We start from the raw sequence: 16,401 nt of genomic DNA on the forward strand, positions 1-16,401 counted from the left end.
TTGTACAGGAAATTAAAACACTAAGCAAGTGGTATATGTATGTATGTGTTGGCTACGTAGGTGCATTCTACTCAGCATTGTTCACAGAGACCTCAGGGTTGACTATTTTTGTTTCTTTTCTTTCTTTCTTTCTTTTTCTTTTTCTTTCTTTTTTTTTTTTTTTTTCTTACTGTTTTTATATGCATAAAACCGAAAATGAGATGTAAAATAATTTTACACCAACAGGCTAATCCTTAGTCGTAGGGTTCTTATGCAATTATATTTACAAAAGAAAAGACAAACATCACAAAACCAATAAAATTAAAAGTAATTAAAATTTTGTGAACATACGATGATGTTTTGCTGAAATCAAATCACTGCTCATTAAGAGAATAAGACACTGAGCGCAGAAGCCCAGGTTCTTTGCGTAGGTCCTGCCTGGCCCACCGTGGTTTGGGTAACGGCTTGTTCTTCTCCCCTCAAACTACTCACTTCACTCATGCTGCAGTCTCAACATGGGCTCCTTTGGCTTTCTCCTGAGCACAGCCCATCGTGTCTTGTTTAGCCCAGATAATTAAAAAGTTCTGTAACGTGGTTCCAATATGAATTTAAAAATGATGTCAATATCAGATGTCAGCCAACGTTTTCTGCAAAGGGTGAGATACTACATATTTTGTGCTTTGAGGGCCATACATACTATCTCCATTGCAACTACTCAACTCTGCTGTTTTTAACATGAAAGCAAATATAGACAGTAAGAAGTGAATGGGCATGGATGATTCCCAAACCATAACTCCATATTTATAAAACAGGTGGTAAAGTCACACCTTGGAAGGCTATGAGGAAGGAGCAGCTCGAGCAAGTGCATGAAGAGGAAAATGACTTGTGGGCTTGAGATGGGAGCCCTGAGTAGGCAGAGTGGGGAGGATGAACCATCTGACCAAAGTGGGTGTTGGTCAGTGTTGGTAGAAAAGATGTTGGGGAGATCTCCCATTTGCTTTTTTTATAGAGATGAAGCAGGAGGGTCAGGATCTCCAGTCCAAATAGGAGTTAGAGGAAATGGGGACCTCAGAACAGGAATGCTGAGTTTAATGGAAAATGTAGTGACACTTAATTCAGGTAGAGGTGGAGAGGCTGGGTACAAAGAATGATTTCTGGAGAAGTTTATAAGATCTAGAGAGGCTGTGTTCCCATTCATTATTTAGGCACAGGGTGTGCCTTCATGGATAATGAAGGTACTTGCTTATGTTGCCAGATGAAATATATGTAGGTTGCCCAGTTAAATATTGATTTCCAATAATTACTTACTTAGTGTAAGTAAGCCCAAATATTGGATAGCAGGCATACTTATACTAGAAAATTGTTCATTGTTTATCTAAAACTCAAATTTGATTGGATATCCTACATCTTTACTCACTCAATTTGACAACTTTGGTCCCTTCTCTCAGAGAACACACAGTCTATACAGATATTGCTCATATAAATAAATAAGTTTAAGTGGAAGGAAGGAAAGAAGGCCAATATTGTAAACAAGAAGACCAAGTTAGATTGGTGGGACAGGGAAGGCCTCTCTGATTCAGGTGAAGGAACAAGAGCATCGCAGGCAAGAGGAACAAAGTGGAGGCAGGGTCCGAAGGAGGAAGTGAAGGAAGAGGAACATGCCTGGCATTCAGTGTACCAGGAGATGTGCAAGATGAGGTTGGACAGACAGGCAGGGGCACCGCTATACAGGGCTTTGCCTTCCAGTAAAGTATTTTGGCCTTTTTTCCCTACCTTCAGTGCAATGGGAAACCATGTTACAGTTTTAAGCAGAGGAATGAGACCATATAACCTCCATTTAAAATGTTAATCTGGTTATGAAGTGAAGAATGAGTTGGAAGAGGTCAAGAATGAGAAAAGGGGAGACAGACAAGAAGCTATTACGGTGTGCCAGGTGGGAGTTGAGGGTGGCTTGGATTAGGGTGCTGATAGTGCAGACAAAAAGAGTGAGAAGTTTTGGGATACATTTCAAAGGTAGAGACTTTGGACTTGACTAGAGATTGGATGTGGGGTTTGGAGCAGAGAGAAGGTGAAGAACAAATTCCACGTTTCTGGTTTCAACACTTGGGTGGGTAATGGTGTGACTTACTGAGGTAGAGAGCATTGGAGGAGGAGCAGTGTTCTGGGGGAGGGTGAAAGTAGAGTTCACTTTGGGACATTTTAAGTTTAGGAGATGACAAGGAGCCAGCTGTAGCTCAGAGGTGAGGGGTCTGGACTGGACATTTGGGGAGTCACTGACATATATGCATAGGCAAGAAAGATTGAAAATGGTTCAGCACATAATTTTCCTACCTGGTAACTTTCCTGATATATATTGATAAACTTGCTTTGTAAAAGTTTATTCTATAAACAGCCTTGTTCAACCGTCACAAACATATACACACATAGAATAGTAACAGCTCTTATATCGTAGGGTTTCATTTTTACTAAGTTTATTTTCTTCAAGTGTATGTTCTTTTTGTAAAAAACATTATTGGCACCACAAAACAAAACAAAAAAACAACGTGAAAAAGAGGCTATAAGAACTTTCTTTCATTGATAAGGATTATTAATATTTTGTTATTCCTCCTTTTGTCCCTCTTTTCATTTCCTATATAAAGTTTTCCATAAATGATCAGATTATTTAAACCACTATTGTTCCCTTATATTCCAAATAGGCAACTATCCACCCACATTTTTGGGGGCACTTTTTTGGTAAAAATTATATATATTGGTAAAAACATATATGTAACAAAATTGATGTTGATCATTTTAAGTGTACAATTCAGTAACATTAATTACAGTATTGTGTAACCATCACTACTATCTATTTCCAAAATTTTTTCAACCCCAGACTGAAACTGTAATCATTAAGCAATAAATACTCATTTTTTTTCTTCCTTCTGGTACCAGTAATGTCTAATCTAGTTTCTATCTCTATGAGTTTGCTAGATACTATTTATCCTTTTGTGTCTTATTTCACTTACCATAATGTCTTCAAAATTCATAAACTTGCTGTAACATCTGGCAGAACTTCCTTTTTTTGACTGAATAATTTTGCTTACCCATTCACCTGTTGATGTAACAAGTTGTTTTTACCTGTTGGCTATTGAAAATAATGCTGTAATGAACCTTGGCATACAAACATCTCTTTGAGTGCCTGTTTTCAAAAAACATATTTTAGTATTTATCTAGAAGTGAAATTGCTGGTTCATAAGGTAATTCTATGTTTAGCTTTTTGAGGAACTGCCAAACTGTTTTTCACACAATGAAATGGCAGCACCATTTTACATTTTCACCATTTTGTACAGGATTCAAATTTCTCCACCATCCTTGCCAACACTTATTAGTTTACCTTTTAAAGATTATACCCATCCTAGAAAGTGTGAAGTGGTATCTGATTGCAGTTTTGATTTCATTTCCCTAGTGACTAATGATGTTGAGATATTTTCCTGGGTGGATTGGTCATTTGCATATTTTCTTTGGAGAAATGTTTATTCAAGTTTTGCCCATTTTTTAATTGAGTTGTCTTTTTATTGTTGAGTTTTAGGAATTTTTAAATATATTCTGAATATTAAGCCCTTATCAGATATATGACTTAAAAATTTCCCCCTCATTTTGTAGGTTGCTATTTTTTTTACTTTTCTGATAATATTCTTTGATGAACAGAAGTTTTATTGTTGTTATTAATCCTCACCTGAGGATATTGTTGTTTTTTCCAATTGTTTTTCAGAGACAGTAGAAAAGAGAAAGTGAGTGAGGGCTGGGTGGGGGAGGAAGCATTGATGTGCTCCCAAACACGCCCTGACTAGGGCTAGGAATTGAATCTGCAACCCACTTGAACCCAGGACTCTTCCGTGTGCAGGCCAATGCTCTGACCACTGAGACACATTTGCCAGGGCAGAACAAAAGTTTTTTATGAAGTCCAATTTATCTATTTTTTGTTGTTGTTGCTCATGCTTTTGGTGTCGTATCTAAGAATCCATTACCAATCCAAGATCATAAATATTTACCACTATGTGTTCTTTGAAAACTTCCATGGTTTTAGCTCTTATATTTAGGTTATTGATCCATTTTGAGTTTTTTTTTTTTTTTTTTAATTGTGAGGTAGGAATTCAACTTGATTTTTTTGCATGTGAAAATCTGGTTGTCCCAGCACTGACTTCTTACCCTTACTTTTAATTTACATAAAATGGTTGGGGGCATTTTGCAACTTTCCAAAATTATTCCTAATATCAAGAATTGAATATCTAATTGAATATCTACATTTTGAAAGTATTTGATTAATTGAATTTTCCAGATTGAATTCCTATGGAGTAAACTGCTACTTCTTAAGAGGAGAAAATCATAGAATTGCTTCATTAGAACTGGTAAGTGGAAACTTTTAAAATTTGAGAGTAGCCGAAACCGGTTTGGCTCAGCAGTAGAGCGTCGGTCTGTGGACTGAAAGGTCCCAGGTTCGATTCCCGTCAAGGACATGTACATTGGATGCAGGCACATCCCCGGTTGGGGGTGTGCAGGAGGCAGCTGGTCGATGTTTCTCTCTCATCAATGTTTCTAGCTCTCTATCTCTTTCCCTTCCTCTCTGTAAAAAAAATCAATAAAATATAAAAAAAAATTGAGAGTAATCTTTGGTGATTTAATAAAAGGGATAAACTAAAGATCTTTATTAAAATAAGGAGACAATCTTCATTAAAATACAAAAATATTTGAGCTAATGACTTCACTTACTGCTTTCAAATGCTTAACAGGCTATTAAATAGAGATTTCTATTTTCTACCTTCACATGAACAGAGCTAGAGAAAAAACAAATTTAACATGTAATTGAAAAGACTTTACTTTGATATCAAGAAAGGTTTTAATGAAAAAAAGCAAATATTGCTTATTGAGCACCCACAATGTGTCAGACACTGTTTTGAGTCCCACAAGGTAGGTACTATTATCACAGATGAATGTGGACTTGAACCCAAGGAATCCAACCCTGTGCCCAGACTTATTTCATTTACACTAAATAAGCTGTTAAAGGTGAACTAACATTAGAACACGCCATCCCTTCTGAGAAAAACAATTACCTCTTCAAAGGAGAATTTAAAAATAGGTTGGACATTTATCAGTCCAATGAAACTCATAATCCTGACACATTTGACAACATCAAACTTTGGATTCTGTTTAAATACTTTTTTTTTTTTTTTAAGCAGAATAGTCTGTGTCCACTCTTACCTTCCTCCCTTTTCTAACATGCCCAACAGAGTACTTTCAACTGTTTTTAGAACATTATATGGACAAATGCCCAATGACACATCAGGAGGAAACATAATACCTTTTTATTCCTTTATAATCTTTGGAGCTTTGTTTTAATAATTCACGGAGACATTAACCTTTCAGGTGGATTAAATAAAATCCTTTTTATTTAATACAATTTTGTTTGTATTCTGAAACCAAGGACATCGGAGTATTTATTCCCTACTGAATAGAGCATTGTGTTCACGTACCTTTGTTTTCTCTGAAAACAGCTCTTCACCTTGATACATCTCCTTGAGGCTGGAGTGTGTGGGCTGCTACACATTGTTCCATCAGTAGGAGATAATGTGATGTGCTCCAACAGGTGTGCTGTTGTAACAATACCCCAAATTTCTTAACCCCCTGGCTCCCTTCACAGCATCATTTCCATGGTACTCTTTTGGCCGAGTCTATAAAGAAGGATGTAATTGTTTCTGTAATAGGAAACAGGTTGAAATGGCAAGATTTTCACCTGAGACATAGCAGTGTTAGTGGCAGACTAAGAGCTCTAACCTGCATCGTCTGATTATAGAAGGAAGTTAAGAGCAGCCGTTTCCAACTGCAGAGATTTTGCCTTATTTCTCTGGGGTACATTTGGAAATACAGTTTTCTCTGGGATACATTTGAGACATTTTTTGGTTGTCACAAGTGGAGACAGGAGGTGGCAGAGGCCAGGAATGCTGCTAGAATTTTCCAGTCCAAAATGTCAAGGGTGCCATTCTTGAGAAACCCTGCTTTAAAATAATGAAAATTATTTTGTGAGGTATGTGATTGTCTGGCCACTGTGCTTTACACCTGAAACCAATGTGGAATAATGATGAAAGTGGATTGTGGTTGAAAAATAATGTAAAAAATAATTAAAAAAAAAAAAAAAAAGATTGCATTGCAGCTTGTCCCTTCTACCCAGCCTTCATTTCTTCCTTTCCTGGAGTCACTTGCAGTACAGTCTGATGTTTTTCCAAGCCTTTCCCAGCTTCCTTCCTGTTCTCTTTCACAGGCATTTTTACCTAATAAATTTCTTGCACCATTAACTGAAAATAAAAGTAATGAAGATTGGATTTGAATCCTGCTCTGCACCTTATTTTGTGACCTTGAGAAAGTGGAATTTTTCAGAGTCTGCTTTTTCATCTGAAAAATATTAACAACCAAAACCACCATAAACGAACAAATCCAAACAAACAAACCCCACTTTCTAGAGTGGTTGGGAGAGACCAACTCTAAAGCACTGGACAGAGAGCGTTCAATTATGAACGAGACGGAAGCAGAGAATGACAAAGTTAATGTAACTGAAATAAAAAAAGGCTTTTAAAAAATACATTTTTATTGATTTTTTACAGAGAGGAAGAAAGAGGGATAGAGAGTTAGAAACATGGATGAGAGAGAATCATTGATCAGCTGCCTCTTGCACACCCCCTACTGGGGATATGCCTGCAACCAAGGTACATGCCCTTGACCAGAATCGAACCTGGGATCTTTCAGTCCGCAGACCGACACTCTATCCACTGAGCCAAACTGGTTTTGGCAAAAAAGATGGCTTTTTATAGGGAATAAAAGCAACATAGATGGAGAGAAGCACAAGAGAATTAAGCAGCATTTAGTATGTACTAGGAGGATAAGGGAAGAGACAGATGATGACACTGGGAGGGCTGTACAGATCAGAAGGATTTCAGCAGTGACTTGGAGATAAATTTGAAAAATAATTGGGAGGAATCAGAAGAATTTGGTGAGCGATTACAAAAAAAGGCCATGAGAGGAGTCTAGGATGATTATGAGATTCCTGACTTGGGTGCTTGGTTGTTGGTAAAGATAGTCAACCAGTTAAGGAAATGAAAGGGCAGGGAAAATCGACAGACCAACAATGGGATGAAAGCTGGAATGATCATTTTGAGGCAAGAGGAGACTGACCTCTCTCTCCAAACTCGGTAAAGAAGGCCAGTTGGGCATGGATGTAATAGGTCTGGAGGAATGAGGAAGCGTGGGCCAGAGAAAGTTGATATTGTAGAACCCCACTTTTCACTGGCAAGCTCTGTTCCTAGTATATGATTCACTACATGAGGGGAAGGAGGGGCAGGGGATAACCTTTAGGGTTGGGGAAGTACTTTGACAAATTAGGGAAAGTGAGTAGAGACTACAACTTCAAGAAGCTGGCATGTAAGAGACATCTCAGAGTACTAAGGTAACCTAGAGATGTACATCCAATTCTTTCCAGATCAGCCACAGAACCCACTCTTAGAAGCAATCAACGAAAAGTTGTTTGAAAGCAGGGTATTGTGTGTGGGATGACCAGCCAAATTCCCAATTAAACTGGGCATGAGATCAGTTACAAATGTGGGCCAGGTATGTCATCTCCTTGTATCAGAGAGAGCATATCCTCAGGGATTCTTAGGGAGCCCTCAACGTCAGAGCTGTAGTCACGCAGAAATTTGAGTTTACTTCCCACAGTCCTGTAATCAAGACAGTAGAAATAAATGATCAGTGGAATAAAAATAAATGAATCATGATGAAATTTTCTTTTGCAGAACCTTGTCTTCTTTTGAGCCTACACCATGAGCTGGACATTCCTCAGAGACCTCCTAAGTGGAGTAAATAAATACTCAACTGGGATTGGGAAGATTTGGCTGACGGTTGTGTTCGTCTTCCGTTTGCTGGTCTACATGGTGGCAGCAGAGCATGTGTGGAAAGATGAGCAGAAAGAGTTTGAGTGCAACATTAGACAGCCTGGTTGTGAAAACGTGTGCTTTGACTACTTCTTCCCCATCTCCCAGGTCAGACTTTGGGCCTTACAACTGATCATGGTCTCCACGCCGTCCCTTCTGGTGGTTCTACATGTAGCCTATCGTGAGGGCAGAGAGAAAAGGCACAGAAAGAAACTGTATGTCAACCTCGGTACGATGGATGGGGGCCTGTGGTACACTTATCTTGCCAGTCTCCTTGTTAAAACTGGGTTTGAAATTGGCTTCTTGGTTTTATTTTACAAGCTGTATGACGGCTTTAGTGTTCCTTACCTTGTGAAGTGTGATCTGAAGCCTTGTCCCAACACTGTGGACTGCTTCATGTCCAAACCCACCGAGAAAACCATCTTCATCCTCTTCATGGTGGTTACCTCCTGCCTGTGTATTGTGTTGAATTTCACTGAACTGAGCTTTTTGGTTCTCAAGTGCCTTCTTAAGTGCTATCTCCAAAAATACTCTAAAAGACCCAAGTCCTTAGTGTGTGAGTGCCCCAGCCTTAGATATGTTGAATGTGATGGGGTAGGGGCCTCTCCATTACTCCAGAATCACCATTCAGCCTCTGCCATACGCACAACCCAGGGAAGTGAAACAAAGCTACTCTGCAACACACTAGAAGGTTAAACAAAGAAAACCTGCCTCCCTCCTAAGCAAGAACTAGGTTGGGATGGGAAACAAAGTGTCAGCCTTCATGTAATTTGGGAGGAATTAATAAAATTTTCAATATGTGCTCGATCATGTACACCAATCAGAGATCTCGTTGTTTTGCTGCAGGGTTCATGTAGGTACATGAATTGTGTTTGAAAAGTTAATTGCAAATTAGTCTGAAGGAACCCAGCTAACAGCATCCTCCTAAGTGCTTAGGTCTGTCAAGTGGGAAGTATAAGAAGTGACACTTCTGACAAATGTGATGGCCTCCAAGGTGCCGTTGAGGCACTGGCAAGTGTCCCAAAGCAGCAGCCCCGGCTCCACTCACACAGCCCCACCCTATCCCCCTGCAGAGAAAGGCTGGGGAGGGCGGGATGGCCACTAACCAGGGGCCCAGGAGCCTGTTCAGTGAGAAGGCCCAGCCAGGGGAAGAGACCACAGAGCACAGGACTCTGCGGTTTAGGTGTCCCTGGACATCGAAAAGGGCCACCCTAGAGCCGTGATGGATGGCAGGTCCCACAGAAAAAGCACATTGATAGGGAGTGGGGGAGGACCCAGAAAAAGAATATGCCCACTTAACACTTCTAACCACAGAACTTGAAAACACCTTATACATTTCCATATTATTGGACCTTTTATGATCAGGAATTCACAATGTATCATACAATGTGTCACAGCTTGCCTACAATTTATTAGTATATCTCCCCTCCCTCGAGAATGGAAAATTGTGTGCTATGCTGTTACTTTCCTATTTTAAAAAAATTATAGGTAGTTCTGAATTTAATATTCTAACATGTGCATTTCTCCAGAATAAAAATGGCTTTGTGGTGTTGTTCGATTGTCATTGATAGCTTTACTTGGCTGCACCTAGGATGATGATTATTTTGTGAATTTCTGACAATTAGAACAGGATTTGCAACCCTGCTTGGTAAAGATAGCTCAGAAATCATTTTTCTCTATCAGAAACTTTTAAACAAGAATTCAGTGCACATAAATGCCACTGTCACGTTTCATGGCCTGCCCGCTAGCATAAAGTGTCTCCCTACAAATCATGCATAATGAAGGTTATTTGTGTTATGTGGCCTGCAGACCATGCCACCATCAGTGGTCATAATCTGTCCTAGACTGTGTCCATGATTTCCCCTTTAGTTTACAGCACTGATTACTGCTGGACTCATGAGCTCACATCCATGTACTTTACCATTTTACATTAAAGGAACTTTTTTTTTTTTTTAGGTAGTTAAGAGCTTTAAGGTTTTTAAAGCCCTGATCATGACATAAAATCTAGAAAATGGGATTTTAGTGCATAGGACTGGAATGGAGATAAGGTAATTTTTCAGCCTGAGGAAGTTCAGCTTCTTCACATCAGTTATGACAAGCTCTGCTCAAGCAAAGACTGACTGGATATGTACATACCTTGCTTGTCCACTTTGCACAGAGAGAAGACTGAGAGGTAATGGGAGTATGGGCTATGAAGGAAGTTGCTTAGATAGAAAGGGAAATATTTTCTCCTTTAAGCTTAATTTACAAAATGCATTTCCCATAAGAACATTCTGGAGGCTGTCTTGGTGTCAGTGAAAATCCAAAGTACTTGAGAGAAAATTGGCATTTAAATTTTGCCATCTTTATTCCGTTTGTTATCAATAAATATTGAGTAATGGCCAATGGAAGTCAGGCATTGTGTTGTGTACCTTTACAGATACGTGATTCTTTCTCAAGAAAATGTGCACTTCCACTAAGGAGCAGGGGGTGAAGATGTGTGGAGAACCTTCCACCTCTATCCTGTGCTTACATGGCTGCCTCGCTTGACCTACTACCTACATCTCGCTGGAGCTCCAAAAGCAGACAGTAACCTTAGAGCTGAAGAGAGTGAGACCCAAAAAGACAGTCACTTCTTTTCAGGAACATGTATCTAGTGGAAAGCATAGTTAGCAGTTAACCATTGGTCTTCCTTGGACCACTTCCTCACTACTCAGGTTCTCCAATCACTAAACAGAGGCCTTCCTTGTCAGTTATTCTGACTCCGAAGCACGTGTCCCCACATCTTTCTGGTTACAGACTTTGCCCCTGACCACAGGGTTTCCTCTAATTGGAGTTGGAGAGAAAATTTCTTCAAGTATCAGCACAAAAGAATACCTGGGCTGCAAGTGGCTACTGGTCCTCTCCCTGAGGCAATGAAGTCAATTTACTCCAGACCGACTGACTGCAAAGATCAAAGATGAGGGGGGAAAGTGAAACATCTGGGAATGTTTGAATTCTTTCATCATGCTGTGGAGAGAGTGGCTCCACTCTCCTAGCCTTTCTGCAGTTTAGTTACATGAAAGGTAAAGGCCCATTCTTGCTTCCTATGGTTTAAACTGGGTTTCTGTGTCTTGCAACTGAGAGTACTAATAAAACCATGTTCTTCACAAGTTTATTTCCTGTGTAATAATAATAATACTAATGAAGTAGGACACTTACTTCTCTTGTACTTAGCCTTTCCTTTTTCGGCACTGAGTATACTAACTTTTACTCATATGTACACATAGAATGTTTGTGTGAATAGGGTTGTGGAAGAGATCTACCAAAAGCACTTTAATGTAAAATTGGGACTTTTCTCTAAAGCAAATCGTCCTCCAGCTGTGAAATAATTGTGGGAAGTTGTGAGAACTACCATAGACTTCTCATGTTTTCATTGTCAGAGTTTACTAAACAATTATACTATTCTGAGATTATGAAAATTACTGTTTAAAATACTATAATGCACCCACATGTCCTGTCTGAAAGCAAAGTGAGATGAGTTCTGCATGTTACCCTAATAAGTCAACATTCCCATCTACTTCATGGTCCTCCCCCAGCTATAGAGATTTAATTTCCTATTGAAAAGGTAAAGAAAAATGTTGTTCAGAGAAAGGTAATTATGTAATTTGTTAAGTTTTTAATCTTAATTTTTTCAGACAGTAACGTCTCTGATCAGAGCAGAGAGAGACAGAATGGCATAGAATTCTAGATGAACCCACTTGTCTGTACAGAATAGAAAGTTGAAGAAGTGGACTCCAGATTCTTATCCTTCAGCAAAAAGTCACTGTGCAGTAGACTGGGTAAAGAGGAGACAAATATTAAGCAATACAATTTCCACATTTTTGCTACAAAAATGTCATTAACTAAAGTGATGATCATTAACCCCGCTACTAAAAAGAGCATTAACCACTAGGTTAGCAAGTGGTTTCACTAATAAAGCATTTATCATTTACCTCAAAGAAAATAAACACAGTAATTTGAGATCTGTGAAAGATTAGCAAATGTGAAAAACCAATCTTCTTAGAAAAGATTGCCTCTAATTACAGTACATTAGTTTTATGATGACAATAAAGACTACTGACTGTAGCTAGGTCAAAGATCTTGTCTTATTCACCTTGTATCCCCACATTTTAGGTCTCTGTACTTAGAAACCTAATCTTTCTTGGAAAAAAATATTTATGTTCCTCTTGCCTCTTCTCATCTTTTGTCTACCCAATATTTACTCCTTTTTACATAAGAGAATTCTGACTTTGTTGGGGATGGCAATGTGCCAGCTAAAAAGCAGGTTTCCAAGTTTCCTTTGCATGTAGAGGCATCAGTGCAATTACCTTATCAAAACTACCAGATTGACTATGCTTTGAGGAAAGACAGAAGTGGGGCTGACATGCATCTTTTCACTCCCTCACTCCTTCCTGCCTGAGACATCATAGCTAGAACTGCAGTGAACATCTTTCTACCATGCAGTGACTGAGGAAGGAAGCTAGACCTGGATGGAGCAGAAAACTCCTGGGACATTGAAGCCATGATGAAATTGCCAGATCAGCCTGAAATAACTATCTTCATGGTTTTGTTTTCATTATAAGAAACCTTAACTTTCACCTGATGTCTTTCCATTGATGCTCTTCTCCCTTTGCCCTCTCCCTCTCTCCCTATCTCTCCCCCCTCCTCCCCTTATTAGACTCTTACTTGTAGTCAAAAACAGTTCCTGACTACATTCACACTGGTGATTCAGAAGACACTAAAGCCATATCTACTAAAGACAAAAGAAATGACCAGTATGTTGGGTGCAGAAACAAAACAGGATTAAAAATCTCAATAGAAATTTGTTCATACCAAATCAGGTGAAATGGAACCAGTAATCATTCTGCATCAAGATTTAAAATCTTAATATAAGATTAGGATATTAGTTCATGACATAAATAAATCCCTGGAGTTTTAGCTGTCCATCACTTTCACATGAAAAAGCATAGTAGGAAACTATTGGGAAAAAGTCAATTTAATCCTGTGTTAGTAAATGTTTGTGTGCAGATTATAGGAATGATTTTCCCAGCACCTGAAAGACAAACAGCTTATCATTTCCCAAGGCTTCAGAACTAGAACCAATAGCTGAAAATCAGAGATAAAGATGCTTCCCTAATACCGAAAAGTTAAACTGAACTGCCTCACAACAAAATGATTGCCTGATGCAGTATATCCCTAACACTGAAAGAGGAAATCAAGAATATTCCTGGATTTAGCCCTGACTGGTTTGGCTCAGTAGATAGAGTGTCAGCCTATGGACCAGTGGATCCTGGTCAAGGGTATGCACTTTGGTTACAGGCTCCTTGAGAAGTGTTTTTTTTCACATTGATGTTTCTGTCTTTCCCTCTCTTTTCCACTCACTCTAAAAGATCAATGGAAAAATATCCTTGTGTGAGGCTTAACAACAAATACAACAAAAAATATTGGATTTATATGGGAGGTATAGCTCAATGACCTCCAAATTTCCTTTTAGCTCTTCAAGACTCTATGGTTTTCATAACTAGAACATATACTGGGTAATGGCAAAATGAGACTTTGTATTGGCTCTATCACTATATAAACCTGATACCACAGAAAGATCTGTTTAATAGAGAATCACCTTTAAAAATTTCATATACAATATATAGCAACACACCTCATTATAATGAACACTTTAGGCAGTTCCACAGAACTGATTATAGTTAAGATTTATCTTCTTTAAAATCATGACATTAGTGATATGTAAGTATGATTTCATTCTTTTTTCCATCTTGAGAAATTCTAATTTCATTCTAAGGCTTGGATCTAAGGCTTGGAGCAAACTTTTGATATAAAATGGGGATAAATGATAAATATCTCATAGGATTGTTAAAGAGAGTAAATGAGATGATCCATGCAAAATCCTGGCACATAGGTTATTTAAAATGTCAGATATTATAATTCACAATATATGGCTTCATCATATCACTTACCCCTATATTACTGGCTTAAATACTTGTATCCCCCTCTAAATTATGAGCATCTTAGATGCAGGCAAGAGCCACATCCTTCAGCATACCTTCAGAGTTCACCCACAGTAGATACACAGCAATAATTAACATCTTCATAAATCTTACAAGCAAAACTATGTTGTACAAACTATAAAGTCATAGCATTCTGAAACTGGAAGAAATCTTTAAAATACTTACAAATGAGAAGGCTATAACTCAAAATGATACAGCAACTTGCCTAATGTTACATAAAATAACAGCAATAATTCATTTAAAATATGTATTTTATTGATTTTTTACAGAGAGGAAGAGAGAGGGATAGAGATTTAGAAACATCGGTGAGAGAGAAACATTGGTCAGCTGCCTCCTGCACACTCCCCACTGGGTATGTGCCTGCAAACAAGGTACATGCCCTTGACCGGAATCAAACCTGGGACCCTTTAGCCTGCAGGCCGATGCTCTATCCATTGAGCCAAACCGGCTAGGGCAATAATTCATTTTTTTAAAACTCCAAATTGAATCTTTTAGAGAGAGCCTGTACAAAATTGTTTCAAAGATATTTGAAACACTGGTATCCCATGTAATGATCAACTGTGTCACACCCATTGTTTTAAAACCATATTAGACAACTAGGTACTAACTGATTTTGTTGGAGGTGGCAATATGCCCAACTGAAAAGGGCAAATTTCCAAGTCTCCTTTGCAGGTAGAGGTAGTAGAGTGACTACTTTCTAATCAAAATAAAACAAGACTTTTGACTGGTGTCCTGGAAAAAGTTAAAAATATCTATAATCCATACAAAGTGGCTCTAGCCTGTATCCATTATAAAGAGTCGTAGTCATCTTCCGATTTTTAAAACCATAATTCAGTAACTGTTCAGCTAGCTTATTCTAAGTATTCAAAAAGACAGATGACCACCACATTATTAACTCACATCTCTATAGAAATTAAAAAATGGAAAGGTTATTTTTCTATGTCCAGAATTTAGTTATACACATATTTCCAGTGTTAGCTTGCCATCTTGTGGCCTCTTATTCCTGTGCAGCTCAGTATCTAAGCACCACCTATGGTAAGACCTATGAAACTGATGAGCTTTATACACACTCACATCCACTTTTATTTATTAAATATATTTTTACTAGAGGCCCAATGCATGAAATTGGTGCAAGGGCCTTGGCTCCAGCTCCAGCCCTCTGCCCACCACAGCCAGGGGCTTTTGCCGCCTCTCCCTCCCTCAGCCCCACCCACTGTGGCTTTGTCTGGAAGGCTTTTATTATTATAGATTGATTTCAGAGAGGAAGGGAGAGGGAGAGAAACATCAATGATAAGAGAGAATCCTTTATTGGCTACTTCCTGTACCCCCTCACACTGAGGACAGAGACTGCAACACGGGTATGTGCCCTGGACTGGAATCAAACCTGGAACCCTTCAGGCCACAGGCCAATGCTCTAAGTGCTAGGGCCACACTTACTTTATATGCAGCATGTAAGTTAATCACACCTGCAGTGTCAATCAAGACCAACTTTCTTCCAGCAAACGTTGACAAGCCTTAAGTCAGAAAGCAGCACAATTACTTTATCAAAGTGCTAGCTACATGTGAATTACCTAATGTTAAACATATGATCTGTGAGACAAGTGCTCAAAAACCACCTGTATACTTATTAAATAGAACATTCGTACGTCTCCTGAAAAGGAGTGCACTTAACTTTTTTGTTGAAGCCAATGGGATCAGAAAGGAAGTGAACATCAGGATTTACATGTACTTCACCAAGTCTAAACAGTGGCATGGTCTTTCTTTCACTGACAACAAACATTATGAAATCTAGAACAATGTCTGCTTTCTCTGTTGAAGATATGCATGCCCAAGTGCACACACACACGAAGTATTATGACTACTATGTAAAATTTCCTTCAAGCAGTATTCCAAGAATTGTTTGCTTAAGAACACATGGATGTCTTAGATGAACCAGGCACATAAATAAAAACTGACAAACTCTCATGCCAGCTACTTCCCTTCTGTGGTCGATTGAATGAGTTGACATGTAAGGAGCTCAAAGCAGTGTCTGACACATGGCCATTTATTATTATACTAGAGGCCCGGTGCACAAAAACTCAGGCACTGGTGGTGGTGGTAGTGGTGGGGGTCCCTCAGTCCACCTGCCCCCTCTCAGTTTGGGAGCCCTCAGGGGATGTCCTACTGATGGCTTAGGCCTGCTCCCCATGGGCCTCAATCTAGCCTCCCTCTGCAGGAGGCAACCAATAGGGCTGATCAGGGGAAGGTAACACCCCCATCACCCTGCTGCTGCTGCCATTGCTGGCTGCTGCAGCACCAAGGTGTTTTCATCAGCACAGTCCAGTCCTGTCACCACAAAATAATGACAAACTTTCTTTAGGCATTTTCAGGATGTCTCTTTCATAGGATATGACATTTCTTTTTCTTTCTTTCTCCTCCCCTGAGGATATTTTCCCATTGATTTT

General features: G+C 39.0%; 1 protein-coding gene across 1 annotated transcript; it reads left to right on the forward strand.

The window, feature by feature from the left end:
- The first annotated feature begins 7,823 nt into the window (after positions 1-7,823).
- GJB7 (gap junction protein beta 7) lies at positions 7,824-8,735 on the forward strand. Its single transcript, XM_036414998.2, has one exon. It carries the CDS (start codon positions 7,824-7,826, stop codon positions 8,628-8,630), a length of 807 nt encoding a protein of 268 aa, XP_036270891.1. The 3' UTR covers positions 8,631-8,735.
- The last annotated feature ends 7,666 nt before the right edge of the window (positions 8,736-16,401 follow it).

This window comes from Pipistrellus kuhlii, unplaced genomic scaffold (assembly GCF_014108245.1).
Source record: "Pipistrellus kuhlii isolate mPipKuh1 unplaced genomic scaffold, mPipKuh1.p scaffold_m20_p_5, whole genome shotgun sequence".
Lineage (NCBI taxonomy): Eukaryota > Metazoa > Chordata > Mammalia > Chiroptera > Vespertilionidae > Pipistrellus > Pipistrellus kuhlii.